Below are 24,865 nucleotides of genomic sequence, written 5' to 3'. Positions count from 1 at the left end.
TATGCGTCTTGAAAAAGGCGTTACAGCAGCAGCAAAATATTATTCATTTATTTATTTATTTATTCATTCTCATACAGGTGTAACCTAATTACATGAGAAAATCGTTATATATGTATCGTAAATTCATAGCCAGTATACAATAAAAGAAACTAAAGCTACACATATGTAATAAGACAAAAATAAAAAAGTAACTAATCCAAAAATATGAGAGAGAAGCTATTGCTTGACACTCAATATATACTGTTTCAAACCAGTAAAAAATTCTCTAGGGGGTTGGACAAAGCTGAGTTCGGACATTAATAGTGTATTATTTGTGACTTTCAGCATCGTTACGATTGGGGTACCTTGAGTCGTGGTGACTAATGGTATTTCGAAAAAAAGGGTTGATCTTATAATTTTGATAGGGTTTCTTCGGTTCATCAAACTACGTAACTTGGGACAGTTGAAATAATTATTAAAATTTTGTAACATATTGCGATTATTATGTGTAACCTTCTATTCTCTAAACTCGAGATTTCAAATTCTTTCCTGAGATCATTAGTTCTCACAGTATTATAATCTGGGTAGACTCTATATTTCTTAGAATATAAATGCCGCAGTAATCTATTTTGAATTTCTAAAATGTTTACTTTGCCTCAAAACAAAACCCAAACTCCGTAAACCCTGAGAGACTACTATTTCAATGTGTTTTTTGAATGACAGGGTTGAGTCATATCGTACCCCCATTACTTACTCATGCCAACGTGATATTTTTCATTTCATATGCATACTCTATTTTATCTTTCTTTCTTGTGCAAGTCATTACAATACATTTTGATGTATTAAATGGTAACTTATTTTTCACACTCCATTGGTAAACATTTTCAATATCCTTTGGCAGCTTACTAGAATCTTGAACACAATCTATTTTGCTATTAAATTTAAGGTCATCCGCAAAGAGTAAACAATTTGAATATTCAATTTCCGCTGATAGATCATTAATAAAAATGAGAAACCTCCTCCTGATTTTGACTGGTACTCATCTGAATAGTTGGTACCAACGTTTGTTTGAAGGTACCAAATTTCACTCTGAACGTTCTCTCATTTGAATATGCTAAAACATTTAATAGTTCCTTTAATAGCTCCACATAGAGAAAGTTTATTTAACAATACATCATGATTTACTTTGTCGAACGCTTTTTGGAAATCTGTGTATATCACGTCGACCCGAGTAGAATTTTCCAGACTTCTAAATACGTCATGACTAAAAGATAAAAGATTTGTGGAAGTTGACTTTTTTGGCACAAAGCCGTGCTGTTCTTCATTTATTAAATTCTTTACTTTGTGCCACACTTTAGTATATATTATCTGTTCGAACAATTTGCCAGGAGCAGGTAATACAGCAATTGGCCGGTAATTTTCCCAGATTTGTGTATAGGAGTTGGAAAAACTCCGAACAACCTTTTATAATATAAGGTGGGATATTATCTACACCAGCACATTTTTTGGGCTTAAGTTTTTTTAATGCTATAAAATAATCAGTTACTGTTACTTCGTCTAATGAAAAATAGGATTTTTCTTCAGCAACGATGTTGAAGTTGTATTGGGCCGTTTGCTTGCAATATACAGATTCAAAATATTTACCAAAGCTATTTGAAACCTCAGCGCCGCTGAGTTTCATATTATTGTATTCAAAGACCTTAGACGGAGAAGATTTTTTTCAATTTTTTGTACACGTCCAAAATGTGCTGGTGTCAGTTTTAATAGCATTTTCAATACCATTGATGTAGTAATCAAAACCCTGTTTTATCAAGCGTTTAAGGTGGCTTCTTTCAGTGTTATATAAGGTCACATAATTGTTTGATAAATGTTTAAGTTTTCTATATTTATTTTTATTCAATAAACATTTTTTTATGTCTCTAGTAGGGTATTCATTTCTTTTTTTGGAAGTTTTTGGAACGACTGTGTCTAAAACCTTATATAACTCTGAATAGAAAAAATCAACAGCAATATCAACCTCATTCAATTGAAATAATGACGTCCAGTCAATATTTTGAATAGATTGAGTCAATCTGTAAAAGTCACATAATTGAAAATTATAATATTTTACTGATTCTGTATCACGAGTTTTTCTAATGATCTCATCTGTAGCGAATAATTCAATATACAAGGCAGGATGGTTAATATTCTCCTCTAAAAGCGGAAAGTCTGACTTCGACACATAAATACAAGATGTATTCTCCTGTGTGACTAATACAAGGTCTAATTTACGATTATTGATATCATTAATTTCATTACTGTTCTCAAAACCATTAATTTCCAGGAAATCCAAAAAAAATTGATGTTTCTCATCCATATTTTCGTGTTCTAGATTTGGTAAGTTAAAGTCGCCAAAGGCTTATGCCGTGTGATTCCTAACCGTGTTAGGTTAGGTTAGGTTAGGTCTGAGAGTTGTCGGTCGTATGGGGGCGGCAGCTGATTAACGGAAAAACAGATTTTTTTTAAAAACATATACATTTCTCTCGCCAGATATTGTTTATTCGAAATATTTCAAGTCATTCTGGTAATCTTCAAAACTCAATTCAGTTGGTAGGTAAACAGCAAATAAAGTAATTGTATGTAATTTTTTTAATTTTATTTTAACCCAGAGCGTCTCATATGTACCATCTTTCATTCCCCAGTTCAAGACCTTGAAGTCTCTATTCACCCCGATCATTTCTCCACCCCCACTTTCTTTTCCTGATAATTGCGAGTTTCTGTCATATCGAAAAATTGTATACCTTTCCAAATTTATTAATTCTGAATAAAAAAATTTATCATTCAGCCAAGTTTCTGTACCAATGATTATGTCATACATTTCCCCTTCAATACTCATTTTCAAGTCTCTCAACTTTGTTCTCAAACCCCTAAAGGTTTGGTAGTAACATTTAATATTGTTCATTATGAAGGTGAGCGTTTAAAATTAATTAAATTTTCTAACAAAAATGTCAAAGTAACAAAAGATATAATAAATCCAAAAACAATTTAGATTAGCCAAAAAGAACAGAAAAATATAAAAAATATCTATTGAATAATGCTACAGTATAGGTGCATGTGTTCCTAAGTTGTCAACAACATCATATATCACTTACATTCCTGATAACACCATAAATTTTCACAAATATTCCTCCATTTGATGTCCAAACATTCTTGAATGTATATTTTGTGGTAGCAGCCTTAGAATATTTAGTTTCCATTTACTCAAATCATCCCCGATAACTACGCCGCTGGATTTCAGCAACTTCCTATTTTCAATAACTTTTTGTTCGACCCTCATGTTCAAAAAACGGACCAAGATTGCTCGTGGTTTTTGTATACCATTCTTATCTTGTGTATTAGGAGAACGTCCAACTCGATAGCAAAATTCTGTATTGTTATTTACATTAATTTTCACCTTCAAAATTTTGTTAAACAGATTGCTAACTACCTAGTCGATATTTTCTTCTTGCATTTCTTCTATGCCAAATATGCGAATGGAATGGTTTTTGTAACTCTGATCAATCTCCATAATTTGTTGCCTTATGTCAGTTTCAATGTCACAAGATGTAACAGTGACGGGAGCGTGCTACGAAATTTGTTATTTACTAGGAAAACATATGAAACCATTTAGTGACGCTGAGACTGTAAAGAAGAGTTTTATAAATGCTTCAAATATATTATTTGAAAAGTTTAGCAACAAACCACAGATAATATCATAAATCAGGAAACCTAGAGGTAAACAAATATGAAGAATTCTGGAAATTAGTACCGGATAACTACAAAACGCTCAAAAATTGCGTACACTTGCTCCTCACCTTGTTTGCGTCAACTTACCTGTGCAAATCCTCATATTCAAAAATGAAATATGCGAAAAATGTTTATAGATCCCGACTAAGTGATTCGCACCTGGACGACGTTTTTAGAGTAGTATGTAGTAATTATGTGCCAGATTTATCAGAAATTATAAATAGTTTGCGTCAATGTCAATCATCACATTAATTTTTCAATAAATGGTTTATTTTTATAGTTGCGTTCAATTGTATTTCACATACAACGTCTAACTCTAATAACGCAAAACCTGAAAGTAGTTTGTTCAGTTCAGTTTTATTATTGCGGCCGGCAAGGTCTAGCAGTAGCGACTATGTGGCCCATGGGGAAAAAAGGTTGAGTACCGCTGCTCTAGTGTGATATTTTCAGTATGAACACGCCCAAAGAAGCTATAGTATAGGGAAACACGTGTTGTGGTTTTGTGAACTATTCAGAGTAATGTAATAACTGCCATTGCGATGGTTACCGTGAAAAATTATTTCATTCATAGAGATTCGAGGTCGATCACCCGTTTCTTCGGTGTCGATATTTTTCCAGATGAAAAAGCGCTGAAATATTTTATGACTGTCGGACCTTCGAGCGTCGTTATGGTCATGTTAAATTTGAGCTAGTCTAAACAAATGAATATATTGCATCCTGCCGATGATCATATGCTTGGGAAGGTTAGGAAAGACGCTGAGATGACATTTTTGTGGCTAGCGTTGTTGACGCGAGGGCTTGGGAGAGTTTTTGCGGGTAGACACAAGAAAAGTCGGTCACCGGACCCCGTCGAGACAAGATCGGGGGTCTAATCCCGCAGCCTTCGAGGCTGGGGAAGGTGGCCTAAATAGGGGAGTTGCTTACGGGAGACACAAAAAGGAGATCACTGATCCCGTTGAGACAAGATCGAGGGAGGTGGCCTAAATAGGGGAGTTATTTTGTTTGTAAGCGCGTGGGGCGAAATTTAAGAAAAATCGATAGTGAAATCTTAAGCCGGTATTGGGTACAGGGGAGTTTAAATTAAAAGTGTTGGTGTAGAAGACACACCGGGTCAACGGTACCTATTGTTGACTATCAACCACCCATCAACTAGTTGATATTTAGAGAGTTCACATAATATTTTGTCTGAGTCCACTTCCTATTTGCAAAGAGGTTATATATTGTGGGGTTCCCAGTGCTGATTATTTAGCCAAAGTTGATAATACAATTACAGAAAAGGGCGTTATACACCACTTTCCCTAAAGTAAAAGTGAAACTAAGAGTATTTTGTTCCGAGTTGGCGTATTTGTAATTATTCAACAGGTTAGATCAATAGTAAATAGCATGGTAAAATTGGCGGCATTTCCTTTGTTCTAGTTTCTTTCATTTCATAGAATTTAACATTCTCCTTTTATATAATATTTTACACGTTGTTTTTATTTTGTCCAAGGAGTCGTTTTTCTACTTATTATACTTTATATTTGAAACCTTGGACTTTCAGTTTCTCTTGAACTGAGAAAAATACCATCCTCGTAGAGTAAGATGAAGTTGAGAGAACAAAAAACAAATAAGATACTTTTTTGTCAATCTATCGAGAAGAGAATAGTGACTGAAAAGCATTTCAATTAAGATTAAAATTCAGTTCTGGAACCACATAATGATAGAGAATATAAGTAAATATACCAAATGATCAGGTTTCAAAAAGACCGGCATTCGTGAGATCGGAACGAACTTTACAGCTTTTTTCGGACCTGCCTTGATATTCAAAATTTGATGCGGAGAAATCTGCATCTGGTGACAGCGCTGCTAAAATTCATTTAAAAAAATAAATGAATGAGAAAGGAGCTAGAAAGCTCCATTTGTTACAGTAAATATCACAATTAAATGTTATTTGAACAGAATAAAGTGATTCCATAGCACTTACCTCTATATAAGATGCCTTGAAGGTTTTCCGAAATAACATTAGATGCCGTCAATACCTCTTCATGTAAAAGCACAATTTTGCGTATTCTACAACGTAATGATGTAGATTTGAAGGTGATAGTTCCATAGATACGACTTTTTTTAACATCTTAAACTCCTAATATGTGTCTAGTAAAAATTCCGTCATACAGGATAATCTCATACCTTAGACTAGACTATCAAAAATATCGCGAATTTTTGAAAATTATGTAATGAAATGAGAGTGTCAGAGAGTGAACAAAACGATTTCACCATTTCCAAGACTTCATTCATGAAATCCAATTGAAATTATTTTGTTACGCCATTGACAAAAAATGTATTTTCTTAAAAGATGTTCTCATCAGTATGGAATGAAGATGGTTAATTCGAGTAGCGAAAGTTTCCGAGAAAGATTAATTCTTTGCATTTACCGTTGAGAAATCGACTAACAAACTAATATAATAGGTGGCCCAGATTAACTCTTCGATGAATATGTGATTTATCTGAAGATTTCTGAGTATCAAGTTCATTAACAGTTTTGCCAAAAATAATTGTTGATCTAACTCCAGCTATTGAAAATACTACACATACTTTTTCCTTTTTACAGATATCCCTTATATGTTTCTTTATTTTTTTATTGAAATTTGTGATGGAAACATTGACTCAATTGGAACATTGATTCAACAGATAATTTCAATAAAGAACCTAATATCATCAAGCAAATTGCAGTAAACAATGGGTTTAAAGCCGAATTGATAAACAAAATACTTTCCAAAGAAGGCTACGCAAAAGCGACTCGAGACGTTTTTTCTATTGATAAGTTAGATAATCAAAATTATAGAGCTCTAACGTATTTTGGACAAACAACGGAAAAAGTGGCTTCATTTTTGAGGAAACGAGATATATTAAAATTGCATATAGAGCAAGTAAAACTTTGGGAAAGTTAGTTAAAAATAATAAAGACAAAACATTCAAATTCGAGACATCAGGAGTATATAAATTGAAGTGTGAAACATGTCCTAGAGTATATATTGGTCAAACTGGCAATACATTTAGGAATCGAACCCAGGAACATCATATGAGCTTTGTAAATGAGAAAAAAAGTTCAACATATTCGAATCATCTTTTAGAAGAAAATCATGTCTTTAACGAAGAGTTCGAGAGTTAACGCATAGAAAATAAAGGTTTGAAACTGAATCATTTGGAAGTAACGGAAATTAATAAACTTTAAGATTCAAACATTCTGAAGAATGACCAACTGGATTTGATTAGATGACCATTATTGAACTTGTTGTCTTAAAAAAACCGAGGAAGTATTATTATTGATGTAGAAGTGAGGTAATATGCTCCAGGTAATAATAACTGAAGAGGTACCTCAGGTAGGTCTATAAAAGAATTGTAGAGGTTTAGGTTATTTGATTAAGATAGTCCCAATTGTAGTTACCTGTGGTATATGAATATTAGCGTAAGAAGCAACTTGTAGTATTCAAATCACATTGAAGAAGCTACTGTGTTAGCGAAACATATGATATGTTTTTCAAATAAAGTTTTTGGAGATCAAATCGTGAGGTGTAGTTCATGAAAAAAGTTTCAGAAAAAGTTCAAAATATATTTTCAAGAATTGTATGATATTCATTATCCACTATATATATTCTGATTTTGTTTTTATACTGTTACTGTTATACTGTTATAATAGTGTTAATAATAATTTGTCAAAACTAAAAGCCAGATTGCCATTATTTGAGTTGTTGAAACAACAGAAAGAAAGTCTTGATTTTTTGTGCTGATACTCTCCTAAATATTATTGATTTTGAATGAACAACTTTGGCTCCTCTTCTTTTTGCAATTTGTTCCTCTTTTGCCTTCTCAGTTTTTGAAGTGAATATTTTATATTTTCGAATTCATGTACGACTTCTACTTACATATCTATGCCTTTTTGTGCAGTGACTACGTAGAAGTGAATTCTTGGAGCGAATTATCTGAAATATTTGAGAAAAGATGCATTCGTGATCTCTATTTCAAAAAGAAATCGTATTTTCTATTCCACGTGCAGAGATTAGACAAAACCAGAACCAATGATAGTGAAGTTATAAAATTCCCAATTTTCGATCGATTTCTACTGGCAATGTACAAGAACACTCTAAGTTTGGGGTAATTATTAATGATTAAATTATCGGTCAATATTTCTTCAACACCACTGTCTACGAAGAAATTTATTCAGAATCAGTTCCAACGTTGAAATGACTACTTTCACATAAAAAAAATATTATCATAGGTTTTGCAAATATCTGGTAACAGCCACATTCGTCAATTAAATTTCACTTCGACGGATTGATCACCATGGAGAAAGGAATGTCTAATGTCTGCAAGCCAATACATATTGTTCCAGTACGCGGCAGAGTTGTCAACCGTAGCGGAATTTCGCTACTGTAGCGGAATTTACTCGACAGTAGCAGCGTAGTGGATTTGAAAATGAAGTAGCGGAATTTTCTAAAAATAATTAATATTGAAAAAAATATGTAAGAAGAGACAGTGGACAGCACTCGAAGCTGACAGCTGATACGTTATAATCTTAGTAGCTGAGACCATAACATGATGAAAGAGAAGAAGAACCTCCAATATCTTGAAACTGAAAGTCTCGAGAGTCTCGAGTATTATAAATTATATGAAACAAATAACAGTGGAAATGGAAGATAGTTCATCCGATTGTAACTCGAGCGAAAGAGCTACCGCAGTAGCAGTACCGCAGTAGAAATTGACAGGAATGGGACATGTTCAACAAAAATACAAAAAATCTCGAAAACAAACTTTTTCTCAACATTGGTTGTCTGGATACAACTTGAAAGGATGGATTAGACCTGTCGCGAATGATCGTTCGAGAGCTCAGTGCGACTATGCGTACGTGAACAAATTGATTTTCATTTTTACTTTTCAAAATCATTATTTCAAGCTAATAAATATTTCGTCGAGACGACAGCTTTCAAAAATTAACTGCTGTAAATCCATCTACTGAGTTGCGCTATTGAAAATTAGCAGGATCCTGATTGCTGACATTAGTGAGATTTCAGTTTTGTGATATCTGAACACAAACTACAAACTGTAAGTTTTGTGGTATTTTATTTTGGATAGGGCGCATGCGCCAACCGCTTGTGTCAGATATACAAGCGTAGTCGAATATGAAGCAGTGTAGCGGAATTTTGATTCATTTATAGCGACTTTGTAGTTCATCCTGTTGGCAACACTGGTACGCGGTGTCGCATCACTACCCGGCACCAACCAGGATGGCCAACTACATATGAAGGGCCAGGAAAGCATTTTTTTATCTATTTTGAAGGTAAAAATAGGTCTTACACTCGGAAGATTTCACACAAAAAAGAAGTGTACTATTTGACGTCTATTTGTATACCTAACCGTAACGTGAATGCAAATAATCAAAATAAACAATATGGACTTTGAATAGGTGTCAGCAGAGAAAATAGAAAATGAAATTTTAAATAATTCAAAATCGGTATAAAATGGTTTCTTTGTATCGCACACAATGCAAAATGAAGAGTTGAAAAATGAAATGTTACAACCCCAAAGCTCTAAACGATTTACCTCAATTACAATAACATATACAGTAAGTTCTGGTAAATGACTGCCATAAACTTTCCCGGCTAATACCACGCTGGATATTGAAATATATCCGACAGACATTTATACAAGATACCTCACCAAGATTAGTCTCGCAGATGTTTATCGTTCATCCAGCATCAGAACCATGCTGAAATTATTCAAGTAGATCACCTACAAACTATGGTTTCGAGGTATTACCTCTCGTCGGTGGAAGAAAGATTCCATCTAGCCCTCAAAGTGCCTAGGACTCTAATAATTTTAAAGCGACTGCGCTTCATATATGAAACTTTCGTCTAGGAGAAATATTGTTAACTAGTAACAGTTCCTCTTCGTGAATAAAGCCCCAAGCGGGAAAGAAACATTTCATGTCCCAATATAACATAGATCAAAACATGTCTGAAGACTATATCGAGGAGAGATACAAACCTACATACAAGAAAATCAATATTATGAAATGAAATTTCTAAATATTCATCTCTTCCAACTACTTACAGGAGGCTTCTGGTATATGCCTGTTGAAAAGCCACTACTTTCCCGAAATATTAATTTTCTTGTATGTACCTATGTATCTCTCTCTCAGTGTTCAGTTTTGATAACTGAACGTTGTTGGACTCAATTGTTCTCAAAGGACAAGCTTGAAAGTAAGGTTGATGACACCTATCCTTACGAAGACGCCGACGAGATTTTTTGTCCTACGTCTCACCCTACCAGCTTTCACTGCAAGGCAACTAGTTAGAAACCAGAGCCCAAATGAACTACTCAAAATGAATATAGAGACAGGTCTTTGAAATGCAATAAGTAAAAAATTTTTATTATTTTGTCAAACATTTATATTTATAAAATAGTATATAGGTGCCGTTATTAAATTTAACTTACTTTATTTTCAAAATACTGTTTGGTAATACGATTAAAAAGAAATACAAATGAGTGTCAAACACAAATCAAATTTATTGACTACGTTCACCCCTGGCTCTAAGAAGTTCGGCACAATGACGAGGCATGCTTTCCACCAAATTTCTTATCTTTTGTTGTGGTAACTGCTCGTAAATCGTCAAAAGAGCATCTGCAAGTTGGTTCAGATATTGAAAGGGTTGATGATCCTTCAAACGTCTTTCCAGTTCATCCCAGAGCTGTTCAATAGGATTTGAATCCGGACTATTAGCTGGCCATCTCATGACATTAATATTGTGTTCCTGTAGGAAATTTTTCACGACCCTGGCTACGTGTGGCCTGGCATCATCTTGTTGTAAAATGAACCCAGCGCCCATGTTTTGGGCAAATGGGACGACATGAGGTTCCAATATCTCCTCTATGTAACGGTCAGCCGTTAAAGTCCCTTCCCGAAAGACCACAAGGTCTGTGTGACCTGTCAAAATTATACCAGCCGATATCATTATCGATCCACCTCCAAATAGAACAATTTCTTGCACCCAGTCACCCAAATAGCGTTCACCGGGACGTCTCCATACCTGAACACGTCCGGCATTGTTGAATAACATGATTTTTTTTTCATCTGTAAACGTTACATTGGCCCACTGCTCTAAATTCCAATTACGATGCTCTTGACGAAAGTTTCTACGATTTCCTCGATGAGCTGGAGTTAATCTAGAGGCTCTAGCAGGTCGTATTGCTTGGAGTTGCACTTCCTGAAGTCGGTTTCGTATCGTTTGGTTCAAAATTCGCGTTCCCTTAGCTTCTATAAGGAGATTTTGCAGTGTTCTTGCAGAATCGGTGCAACCCCTAATTGTCCAAAGCCGAAACAAACGATATTTTCTGCGTGTTGTTGCCCTTTGTCGATTGATATAAGGGGCTCTTTTTACTATGCCGTAAATTTGGTAGCGATTCCAAGCTCTGGAAACCGTAGAATGACCCACATTAAGCTTTTGGGCTACACGACGCCTTGAATACCTTACTTCGATCAATGCCACTGCTCTAGCAACTTGAAATTCGTTGAGGTATACCCTACGTATCCTCCTTCTACCCAATACATCAACATTCATTGTTTAAATTTTGAAATTTAATACCTTTCACGAACGAAAGTAAAGTGAAACTAAATACAAAATTTTTATGTTAATGATTTTGTAGCTGAAAGTACAAAAAAAGTAAAAAAAGTAAACGACAACCGAATGGAACATGATAAGAATCAATGTGGAGTACACACCAGAAGTTTTTATCATGAAATAATACATATGTTTTACTTATTGGATTTTAAGAATGTGTCTCTATATTTATTTTGAGTAGTTTACAACGCATTCATTAAGCTAAGCGGAACCACAAATACGTTGCTGAATATCTTGATATTCGAGAATTGAGTACTCTGTTTGACTCATAGATGACGTATTCGTGAGGGAATATATCATCAACTTGTCATCAGGCTTGTTCTTTAAGGACAGTCGAGTCCAGCAACGTTTTTTTTGGTCAGCCCAGCACCACTGATGATACCTATGACGGGTCGAAACAGGGTTGTCTAGTGTTGCGTCACGAATGCATTGTTTTTGGGCTCCCGCTTAAACTAGATAGCAAACAGATGACGAATATCGTTCGTCCGTCAATATAGAAGTTTGGCTTGCAACTGACCGCCTTGGGGAGCCTCCTTTATGTTTGATATTCGTGGATAGAGTCTTCTGTCAATCTCATACATGGCGTCCTCGTAAGGGGAGATGTCATCGCCTTCACTCACAGATATTTCCAACAATTCGTCGTGTCGTACAGACAGAACTTTGCCAAAGCTTTCAGAAAAAATCTAAGTTTGTTGTATGGCTCGAAAATACATCAAAATATTCATTTCGTATTCAAAAAACACACATTATTGTGAGATTTCCACTTGAAAGTTAACAAAACCGCGACACGTGTTCATTTTAATTTATTTGAAGTATAAAGTGTCAAACATAGAAAAATCATTTGAAATTCATTCATTCTTTAGCACCCAAACCTGAACCGGTAGACAGCTTTTTCAGCCTATTGGGCATCGTCAGTACCGGGCAGGCGGTCCTCGATTGAAGACAAATTGTGAAAAACCAAGAAAAGTACTTAATAGAAATAACTGCGTTAACGCAAGAGAGACATAAGTGGAACCACCTATTGGTGTGACATCCAAGTCAACTTGCCAAGTTTTTATGTCAGTTTTGGTGGTTTGACCAATCACCCGACAACTGCGGTGGCAGAAATTTGGGAAGAAGATATAGGCAAAAAAATAATTTGGTATTTTTTGGTTTTTCCTGTATATCTATAGAACCGGAAGAGCTATATTCAATTTTTTTACATCACTGAATAGGTCTCTGAAATAAGCAACTTTGCCATAATTTAACCGACACTGTATCTCTTATCATTTACGAGATCCCCATGTACAAAAACGAATTTGAATAGCCCTGTTTGTCGAATTCAACTTTTTTTTTGACAAAAATTGAAAAAATGCATTTCTAGATCAAATTTAACAAAAAGTTACTTGAAAAAGTTGTGTCTACGGCAATTTTATATCCATATGCCAAAATTTATGCAACTAGGATAAAGTTAACGTTTTGCTTATTTTTGACAGATATCCCTTTTATTTTAAAAAACAAGTTCGGTTAATTGTCATCAATTCATGTATACATAACAAACTCATTATGGAGTTTAACTTTTATGATAAATTTTTACTCATACAGACATTTTTAGAGAGAAATTAAAGATGTGCTATGAAAATTTTAACATGACTGGTGCAAAGTTTCAATCACTTGGCTATTTTCATATCATTCATGAAAATCGGTTAATTACTTATCGAGATGACAAAAAAATTCCTCGCTTCAAACCACCATCTTCTTTAGATTCTCAGTTCACAAGCTGGGAAAGTGACAACATTATTTTTTATACTCAGGACATCACGTTGATACCAACTTGTATATTACTTTCCAGTCCCATGAAAATCATTTTCAAATCATTAAGCCTCTCTACTATTCATTTTTATATAGCCTTGGGGTATCATTAGTGACGGGAGCATAAGAGAGAAAAGGTCCAAGTTTGGCTTTTTGAGACATGAAAGTTTGCTGAGGAGTGTATAACTTTCTCGTACTCAAAATATTTTACAACTTTCTAGAAGTCGCCCTTGTAACAACCAACGCTTTGAAAAGACTTATTTACTGTCAAAATAATGGAAAAAAACAAGAAAAAAGTGAGATTACAGATTAACCAGAAAAATGTATTTTCAACTAGGTTGAGATTTTCAAACTTGCCAAACTTGAGACGGATATGCAGGGCATATTGAAAAATTAATGTTATTTTTATTGTGAATATGCAATTCCAATTAATAAAAATTAAGTGAAATTTTAGATAGGCTGCTCCCGATTTTGAAAATAAAATGTGTTTACCTACGTATTTTGACATGTAGATTACGAATACATCAAAGAAAAAAATTGGTACTCCCTGTTATTTCCAGAGTTACAGCTCTCAAAGTTCCGAAATTTTTCGATCTTTTTTCCCCTATACAATCACAAGTATTTATTCACCACATTTCCTTCACACCTCAGTTCACTTCCTTTTCAGTTGAATAATCCTATAAAAAACTTGATTTTACAATATAATCGTTTTCTGGTGACACACCTACATTGTACAGTTATATACTTGTAACATTTCGAGAAAAAGCAGCTCTGTCTGTCTGTAATAAATTTGTATCATATCTCTTTTTTCTTCATTCGTGAAAGCCATTTTTCGCCAAAAATTCAATGACACCCAATAACAAAATATCATTGAGAGTAACAAATTGAAACGTCAAAGTTAAAGCCTATTATGATAAAAATTAATTTTTTTTTCAATATCTCCAATTTTTGAAAAATAATGATAGCTTATGATACATCATTGGAAAGGTAAATCTGGTTCTATTCAAAACAGAAAGAATCCAATATAGCGCCCATAAGAAAAAATAAAGTTGATGATGGTGGCCGGAAGACAAAACGTCGAATAGCAAATTTGAAAAAACCATTATGTAGCAGGGAAAAAGTGCCAATGTGGAAGTGCAATTTATTTTCAAATCCTTCGAAAAATAAAGCCAGAAAAAAATAAAAACCATTTTCCGAAATTTCTGTTTTTTCCAGATATCTCCGGATATACTCGGAATTGACATATTGTTAGTCACCAAAAGTGCCTGATCATAAAAAAAGACACAAATAACAGCTTTTGGCATATATTTTTGTAGGTGAATCTGATATAGCATTCTCGGTCTGACCTGAAACCGTATTGTTTTTCGATTCTATATTTTTCATTGTTTAGTTTCAAATCTTTTACGCAAGTTTGAACCTCTATATCAGAAAACATACCAATTTCAATGCGACTAAGAGATAATTATATTATCAGTTACTTTCACTATTACCGAAGCAATATTTATCTACCTATATATATTTCTCACGATTGTTCATCTCATCATACAAGATTGACTATATGAGAGTAATGAACCCTCAGTTTTTCTCATACTGCGTTGAATTCAATGCTGGTACCCGCTCAATTTTTGAATGGGTTCTTCGAACGTTATCTCTTGTTCATTTCTTCATAATGTTCTACATTTCTATCAGTTTCATGAAAACTACATGTGACGCAAAGTAAAACAGTTGTCAATGAATTCTGCTGCTGAAGAAATGAAACTGATATGTAAGTGAACTTTCAAAAGCTCATGAAAAAAATTATCAGAACTATATGTTGTGTTAATTTTTATTTAAAAAAAGATATGTCTTGCTATAATAGTTTTTTGTAAATAGTTTAGAAAAAATATGAATGACTGTTCAACAATCAATTAATTCTTAAATTCGGATAAAAGGGTTTCATTTTGAAACCTAAGTGTTTTTTAAATACCACGTGGTATAACATTCTCGAAAAAAGTTGAAACTTGAGAATTTCTCAGTATAAAATGTGTTGTGAAAAGTTGCATATGGCTTGAAAGGTGTATATTTTTAGGAGAGATCAAGTTTTGCGTACTACTTTCATATAAGAGGGCTTTTTCTTCCAGTTTATCTCTGCAAGTTACTTCTTTGCATGATCTACACTTTTTGTAAATGATTTAATTTGAATTGAAGCACTTCTTTCTTCGGAAGATTTCCAAATTTTTTTGTATGAAAATGAAAAAGTGGAAAGACAAAACCTTTCATATTTATATTTCAGCTCACACAAGTTCACATTAGATCTACTAAACGACAACCTACAAACTGAACACAATTTATTATATCAATAAATTTTTGGATACGAATAAATATTTAAGGCAACTAGGTACCTATTTAATATTTTCATAACATTTTTGATTGGCAAGTTCATAAGTTGAAATTCATGTTCGAAAGACAAAATAAAATAAATTTCCGTTGGAAAAAATTTTATCCTGAATTTTCAAAAAGTTATATACATCAATTGATGGATGTAGCCATTACTTCGTGGTAGAAGATCATCATGAAAAATGAGAAATGAAACTTACTATGTTTTTTTACCTCTTTTATTGGTAACTGATGTTGCCACTGCAGTTTCATCCCTTAAGGACATTTTCAAACACTTTTTCAATAAATAAATCATAATATTAGCCCTTATACAGTGTGACCCATTTTTAATGGAAACATCCCCCTAAAATTTGAAGTTGTAAACCGATTTCAATATTTTTTTTTGAAATGTCAAGTACTAAAAGGTCTATCTTGGGACAGAATTTGAATTTGAAAAAATTTTTTCTTAGTCGAAAATCGAGATTTTTCATTAGCAATTTTTTTTTGAAAAAATCACTACGCCACTGGATTCAGAGTGCCTCTAAACAGGTGTGAACAAAATTTCATGAAAAAATATTCATTATTAACAAAGTTATGACAACTCAAAAATTCGAAAACTCACACAGCTAACAGTTACAAAAAACACCATATTCAACAGATATAACCATGAGAATATTTTTCTTATGATTTCAGCAATAAAGTGCCGCCAGATGAAAAATGAAATGAATAGCATAAATATTTTTAATGAAAATAACGAAATTACATTCAAGTTTTCACGCAAATTAACTAAAACTAAGTCCTAATATTTCAATTTAAATCTCAGTTGCCATGGAAATGATATCACAGTTTGACATTACAGTGAAAGATTCAAGTGTACTATTGTCAACAATATTCACCTTACAGTTCTTCGAATTATTTTGTGTCATGGCTGCAAGATTGAGCATAAAAGAGAAAATTGAAATTGTACGCCTTTCGGCAGATGACGTTAGAAGTGCTAGAGAGGTTTGTAGAGTATTCAATGAGAGACATCCAGATCGTCCTCGTATTAGCTGCGGTACGGTAAATAAAATGTTCAATGAAACTGGTGCAATAACAAAAATGATGTTAAAAAGTAATCCTGTACAAAGACGAAACAGGAATGACAGGAATGATCAAATCATTTTAGATTTTTTCGGAAATAATCCTAATGCCAGTAAAAGGAATGCCACTTAAGATTTGAATATTCCACGAGAAACTATTCGGAGATGTCTCAAGGCGAAGAATATTAAACCTTTCAGCCCGAAATTTTTACACACACTTCAAGAAGGCGACGAAGCAAGACGCCTGGAATATTGTTTATGGGTCCAAGGGGGAAATTTAAACAATAGAAATTTCCTAAAAAATATTTTATATACCGACGAAGCCACTTTCACTACAGATGGAGTAGTGTCATCACAGAATCGTCGCTATTGGGCAGCGGATAATCCTAACTGGGTAATAAACTGTAAAAGCCAGTATTCCCAAAAAATCAACGTCTGGTGTGGGATATTGAACGAACGAATTATTGGTCCTTTCTTTTTTGAGGAAAACATTAATGCGCACAGGTTTCTAGAATTTTCAAACACAGAGTTTTGGGATGCTATTCACGAGCTGCCAATCAATGAACGATCAAATTTAATTGTCCAGTTAGATAGGTGTTCAGTTCATTATGCCAGAGCTGTGAGGCAATGGCTTAACGAACATTTTCCAAACCGATGAATAGGCCGTGGTAGTCCGTTTATAGAGTGGCCACCCAGATCTCCAGACCTCACAGTTTTGGACTTTTTTCTCTGGGGACTTCTCACACAAAAGGTTCACAAAACCGCTCAAGAGATAAAAATGAACTTTGTGCAAGAATTCGACAGGTATGTGCAGACATTAGCCCTCAAGAACTAAGGAACGTAATCAGAAACATTCGTAAGCGCTACGACACATGTATCGAAATACGTAGTGGATTAGTAGAGGCTAATAGAATATAAGTTAGAATTAATTGTTGCACTGAATAGAAACATTTCAATAATTAGTTATTAGTTACGTTTATTAACATTTTTTGCTTCATTGTTAGTTGAATTGTGTGAATGTAATTCCGTTATTTTCATCAAAAATATTTACGCTATTTGTTTTTTTTTTCATCTGGCGGCACTTTATTGTTGATATCATAAAAAAATGATATATTGTAACTGTTAGATGTGTGAGTTTTCGAATTTCTGAGTTGTCATAACTTTGTTAATAATGAATATTTTTCCATGAAATTTTGGTCACACCTGTTTAGAGGCACTCTGAATCCAGTGGCGTAGTGATTTTTTCAATAAAAAAATCGCCAATAAAAAATCCCGATTTTCAACAAAGAAAAAATATCGTAGTATGCCCTGAAACTTTAATGAACATTTCAAATTTTGTCGCAAGGTAGACCTTTCAGTACTTGACATTAAAAAAAAATATTAAAATCGATTTACAACTTCAAATTTTAGGGAGGTTTTTCCATTAAAAATGGGTCACACTGTATATCTACTATAAGTAATAATAGAGGTCCGTAACCTAATTGAGTACTACCTGACATTTTTTTACCTATGACAATGTGGATATGGTAATTTGAAAACTGATGAGTGAACAAGATCGATTTGATCATTTAGTAGATTACATCCGCAATGCTTATGCTTATGAATTTCTAAATATTTCAAATAATTGAGTTTCCAACCCTTGCTTGACCACTTTATCTTTGACAATAAAAAGGAAATCAGATAACCTGGCTTGTGGTCTGAATGCCACTTTGTTTTTTTCTAAAAAAACCCGCAATTGTTAGTTCTTTTACCAAAGTATGTTAGAGATACAAATTTCTTGATTTCTGGTAGTTTGATTTTGGAGTATATTAATCTGTAAGTAAACTTGAGGCCATGCTTTCTGTTAATCAGAAAACAAAACCTCAAATTTATGTGTTATATGTGTTAGAGAAATTTGTTTTCAACAGTTACTCGTATCAAGAAAGGCAATAAAAAAACTTTGATTTTATGTTTCAAACCGTTTTGAAGTCTACTGAATTGGTCTCAGCCTTCTCAGTGTGGAAAATGAAATAATTGGGACTCTTGATAAAAATGAATGAAAATTGATAACAATTCTATATTTTTATCACTTGGAGACATAAATTACTGTAAGAAAGGTCAAAAATATCTCTCTTTATGAAAATTCCATCTGTAAGATAAGAGAACTCAATCCTCGAAGATCGAAAATAAACTCCAAGGTGGTCAGCTGCAAAGACAAGCTGCGACGAGATTCGCCCTCTGTCTCTCACTGCAGCTTTCACTGTACGGTAACAGTTGAAAACCAGATCCCAAATACGACGTATTATGATTCAACACCTGTTTCGATTCACCATAGGTTTCATCAGTGGTGTTAGACTGTACCAAAAATGGTTGCTGCACTCAGCTGTCCTTAAAAAAACAAGCATGAGTAAGAAAAGTTGCCGATATCTACCCTCACGAAGACGCCATAGCGGGTCGAAAAAACGCTGTCTGGTGTTGAATCATAAACGCGTTGTATTTGGGCTTTAGTTTCCAACTAGTTGCCTTACAGCTGCAGTGAATGACAGAAAACGTATCTCGTTGACGTTATATGTTAAAAATTGGTTTTGTAGTTAATCGCCTTGAAGAGACTCGTTAATTTTTGATATGCACATAGTGAATTCTCTGTCGATCCCATAGATGGCATCTTCGTAAAGGAAGATGTCAACCTTTCTTATTCAGGCTTGTCTTTTAAGGACAGTTGACTACAGCAACGAATTTGTGGTTCAGCGTAACACCATTGATTAGCCTTGTGACGGGTCGAAAAAGCACTGTCTCTTGTTGAATCGTAAATGCGATGTGTTTGGGCTCTGGTTTTCCACTAGACTGTATACAATATAGTTTTGAGTAATGTAGCCTAATATTGCTGAAAGGAGGCTGGAGAAATTCGCTTCAATTAACGACCCGCTACGAATACTCTGGCTTCTGTACTTGTTGCTTGGAAAAATAAGGAGTTTCTCAAGTTGAATTTGCATTCAAATTCTCCAATTATACATTGTGATCCATGGAAAATGGAAGAACCCCCAACCGAGTGGCTTTCTATTTTCAACACCGGATATTCCAATATTAATGTCTACGGTGTTAATATTTTGGGCAGTATGAAAAGCTACTGCTTTCGTTCTGGAGACATTCAAAAATAATGGATTTTCACTTAACCAATTTTGTCAGTTATCAAGATCAGAATTTATATTCCGGCAAATCTTTTCCTTTGAATAGGAAGAAAGAATTATCAGCGTACAAACAAGTGAGTGACTTTTGCAAAACAGATGGAAATTCATTGATATAGAGAATAAAAAGGATTGACCCCAAAGCTGATCCTCGAGGAACACCTATGTCATTATTCAACACATCGGAAAAGGAAGTTTCGTTATAATGCTCATTCGATTATTGTATCTTGACAGCTTGGATGCGATTTGAAAGATATGATACGAACCATTAATGCTGAATACCTCTAATATTTGTTTTATATAGTCTAGGAGATTTACGTGTTGTACGAAGTCAAAGGCACGGCTGATGTCACAAAAAATCCCTGTGGGATTTTTGACTGTTTCAACAGACTGTAGAAGATTCGAATGAAAAGAAATAATTGCCGTTGTAGTGGAATGATTCGATCGAAATCCATGTTGGTTTGGAGTTAGAATACCATTTAAATTCAGAATGAGACATCAAACTATATTAATATTACCACATGACTTGTGCTATTTTTTAATTGTATAAATTTTATACAATGAAAAAGGAGCACAATATGGTTAAGGACAGCTTTATTTATTTTTATTGGCTTTTCATCCTACCTTCGACAGTTTACATCATTTAAAGAATTCAAACAATCCAGTGTACAGTTGAAAGAATCCGATTTAATAGGCTGTTTGACTAATTTTTGGAAATCATTATAAATGAATCTTTACTACGTAAGAAATCTCCTCCATTAATATTTAGGAGATTTAAAATGTATTTTTCAGTAAAAATGGTTTTCAAAATTCAAATTTCTAAACCTGCGCCAAAAAAGCTGTTTCTGTAATGGCTGCCGTCACGTGACATTGTGACGTTTCAAGCAAGTAAACAGTTATCAAAAACAACTAAAATCAGTACCTATTATATGTATTTTATTACTTTGGTCTATTTATCAGACAAAATGGTTTATAAATGGTGTGTAGTGTACACACCACTATACATACTCCACAAAAAGTGTTCGTTTCCGTTCCAACAAATCCCAAAAGACGTAGAAAATGGTTACAGTTATCTCGAAGAGATCCCAACAGCATTTTATCGCACACAAATATTTTTATGTGTGAAGATCACTTTCATGTAAGTAATATTTTATTTTTGTTATTCATGTTATATTACTCATGTTTTCCCTTAGTTTCAAGTAGTGTATATCCATCCTTTACGAATGGTGATTTTATTTCAACATGATTTATAACTAGTGATACAGTATAGTATTTTATGTATAGATGTGAAACATTACTTATCCCCTCAATATCAAATACTTCACATGCTAAGTAAATATTTTGAATTACAGATGGAAAAAGACACAACTAACTATATGAGGTACACCATGGGCTTCAGCAAAAAAATATTGTTAACAGATAATGCTGTACCAACAAAATTTTATTGTCAGGGTCGCAAAAGACAGCTATCTGATGGTGGACCTGGATCTTCTCGAGAAATATCAATTAAAAGGCAAAGACTTGACATTGTCATAAAATGTCTACAAAGTGAAAATGCTACTGACATCCATGAAGAAAGCTTACAAAAAGATCAGAATGAGTTAAGAGAAATTGTTGAGTCTGAAGGTAAATAATCAATTTATTAGACTGCTTATAAAGTCATAATAATATGTTTATAGGCATTTTATTCAATATATCAAAGAAATAGGTAATTAATTTAAATAATTTGTCTTTTCAGAATTGCCAAAGTCTCAAGATAAAGGAACAATAACCGACCTTATCATGTCTGTAGAAAAATCTGTTCAAGTAACAACAAAAGTGAATTTACATTATAGGAGCAAAGCGGTGCAAACAAAATGGCAATATAAGAGTATTTCTACTTCACCGTTCAAAGTTTCCACGACTTCACGTTACACTTCACCCTTTAAGATTCAACCGTATCGTCTTCAAGCATCACAATATGGAGTCACAAGAAATATTTTACTTGAAGATGATAGGTCAGATAGCGATATTTCTAATTTTGAAAGCCAACGTGGATCACCTTCCGTAGTAACATCATCAAGGGTCACCGACTCCGATAGTCATCTTACAGATACCAGTGAGGCTATTGAACAATTAAAGTGTCTCAAAAGTACTATTGGTTTAATTCATAAGAAACCTTTGATGTATGTTGGTATTTCTAAAGAATGTTATTTTTTAATTCAGTTGATACATAAACACTCGAATATAAAATTGGAATACATTTTGTTATGCTTAAAAAAATTAGATGGAATAGCACTTTTTCAGAACTAGAAGATAATTTTGGAATATCATTATCTTATGCTAGTTAATTATTTTTAACAAACATACAAATAATAGCTAGTTTTTTAAGACCGTTCATTGTAAACTTGGATAAAAAATTAATTAAAAAAAATCTCCCTATTGCATTTAGACATAACTATCATAATATCAGCTGCATCATAGATGGTTTAGAAATTGATATACAAAAGCCATCAAAGACTCTTCATCAGACTCTGACATGGTCGGAGTACAAAAAAGGGAACACTGTAAAATATTTAATATCATGCACACCTAATGGTTTAATTAATTATATTTCTCATGGGTTTGGTGGTAGAACAAGTGATGTTGCAATAGTAGAAAACTGTAACTTTTTAGATGGATTACCTCTGGGAACTTACATCTTAGCTGATAGGGGTTTCAAGCACTTCGAACAGATACTTCATGAAAAGGGTATGAAACTATTAAGACCACCCAGTATAAAAGCTGGTACAAAATTGACTAAAACTGAAGTTCGACAAACTAAAATAATTGCCAGCTTGCGAATCCACGTTGAACGGGTGATAAGGCGTTTAAGAGAGTTTCATATGTTGAAACAACATGCAGTGATAAATCATAACATACTTCGTGTATGAGATCATGTCATTGTTATTGCATGTGCTCTAATAAATTTACAGGATTCTCTTATTAAATGATATATCATTAAATTTATTACATCACATGCAATAATTATATAATCTTGAAGTATGTTATTATTCATTATCACTGAATTAAAAAATAAAATTTCAGAAGACCTACTTTTCTTATTTTTTTTAATTCAAAAAAATTGTACTATTACTTAGATAATTTAATAAAACAAGAAATACATTCAAAGAGTGTATATTTAAAATGGAAAAACAATGACATATTTTTGACAAAGTGATATTCATAAATTTAATATTAGAAACAAAAATAAGATTTTGGTACCGAATGTAGGCTAGAAAAAACCAATGACAATTCAACAGTGCTTATTGTAAGTTCATCTGAATAAAGTTTGTTTGAATTTGACTTTAGTTTTTCATCTAATCTTTGTAGTTTCACTGACTGATACTATGATTCAAAATAGGATATATGTTAGATTTCCAAAAAACTGCTAATTTTTGTATTATTTCATTAACATAGCGTCGGCCTAATTGTAAAACCATGTAACTCCACGAAAATCAATTTCGAGTTTATTATATCAAATTGTTGTAGAAAATGCTCTACACCAATGATATAAACCTCGTACCTCCAAAAAATTCGTTGAATTTAATAAAAGGAATTTCCAAACCACGTATCTTTTGTTAGGGTTTTTTGTTATTTCCAACCCACTAACTCCTAGTTGTCCATATGTTAGTAATAGTCATGTCAACAGTGCTCTACCAAGTCTTTTTTTTTATTACATATTCAGTTTTTTAACAATCGTGGTTAAATACACTGACGAAATAATTACCGTTTTTTTTATATTTTTCAAATAGAAAAGTGATTTTCATATTGTGAATAGTTGAATAATATGAATTAATATGAATTGGAGTTATGCGGTTTGACAAAAACAGAGATTATAGGTTAGAAAACTCCGTATTGGAGTAACGTGTTTTCATATAAGCCTCTTTTTATTTCAACTATCGCAGTCATTTCACGTTTAATCGCCGATAATAATTAATGAAAATCTCAAATAATCATTATGTAATAGAAATTATATGTTTTATCAATCATAATCCGAAGGTCCCATATAAATAGAGAGTTATGTGGCTTGCAAATAGGTGATGCAGGCTGATGGATCTCTTGTAGAGATATCTAACGCAGTGACTAGTACTGATACTACCACTGATATTGCTACAGATTCACTTCCACCTTTGTATGATAGTATGATTCCAAGTGAAGGAATATCAGATAGTAATGTAGTTCCTAATGTAACTGAGGAAACAAATGTTGGGGTTATAGAAGAGAACACGTCAATTATTGACAGCACTGTTTCACGACAAGTTTCTAATGTAATCGAGGAAACCATAAATGGGATTATAGAAGAAAACACGTCAATAATCATCGACAGTACCGTTTCACTTCGAGTTCCTAATGTAATCGAGGAAACAAATAATGGGTTCATAGAAGAGATGAATTGATTGAAAAAAATATTTCTATGAAAGAGTTTTTCTCGACACTCCCAAAAGTTGAGAGTCATTATTGTAGATCATCATCAAATAAACTGTATCTTGAACCATGTTGGTCATCAAAGGCAAAATTGTATGAATTTTACTGCAATGAGATTGGTGTGGGCAGAGAAACATGAATCCATTATCCAGTTGTACGTTCCATAAAATGTTTGAGGACCTGAACCTTAGTTTCTACAGACCAAAAAAGATCAGTGTGACAGGTGCATTTCATTCAAACATAATCACATTGATAAAAGCAGCTATGACGATCATATGGAAAAAAAAGAAGAAGCAAGAAAAGCAAAAGAATTTGACAAAGCTAATGAATAACATGTCTACACAGTCGATTTACAGTCGTTACTTTTAAGCCCAAAATCCAATGTATCAGCATTATACTATCGAAGCAAATTATCTGTAGGTACATAATATGACCTTCTTTGACTTGAGATTTAAGGATGGCTATTACTACTTATGGAATGAGAGTGAAGGTGAACTCACTGGAAATGAGTTTGCAAGCATTTTGACACACTTCATTGTTTCCCAACTACTTCTAAGAAACAATGGTAATAAAGTGATAATTTTCAGCGATGGTTGCAATTATCAAAATCGTTGTGCTATACTGGCAAATA

At 33.4% G+C, this 24,865-nt stretch overlaps 2 protein-coding genes across 2 annotated transcripts in view; one reads left to right on the top strand and one right to left on the bottom strand.

Annotated features, from left to right (window-relative positions):
• LOC111512673 (uncharacterized) overlaps window positions 1-24,865 on the bottom strand; it is a 94,281-nt gene that overhangs the window by 41,020 nt on the left and 28,396 nt on the right. The window lies entirely within an intron of this gene.
• Window positions 19,761-22,084, top strand: LOC141483958 (uncharacterized). Its single transcript, XM_074179098.1, has 3 exons — window positions 19,761-19,865; window positions 21,141-21,414; window positions 21,527-22,084. Exons 1-3 carry the CDS (start codon window positions 19,761-19,763, stop codon window positions 22,078-22,080), a joined length of 933 nt encoding a protein of 310 aa, XP_074035199.1. The 3' UTR covers window positions 22,081-22,084.

Source organism: Leptinotarsa decemlineata, unplaced genomic scaffold (assembly GCF_025532065.1).
Source record: "Leptinotarsa decemlineata unplaced genomic scaffold, Ldec_3_MD MMD2_tig00004307_RagTag_RagTag, whole genome shotgun sequence".
Classification (NCBI taxonomy): domain Eukaryota; kingdom Metazoa; phylum Arthropoda; class Insecta; order Coleoptera; family Chrysomelidae; genus Leptinotarsa; species Leptinotarsa decemlineata.
This window is presented reverse-complemented; position numbering and strand designations above follow the sequence as displayed.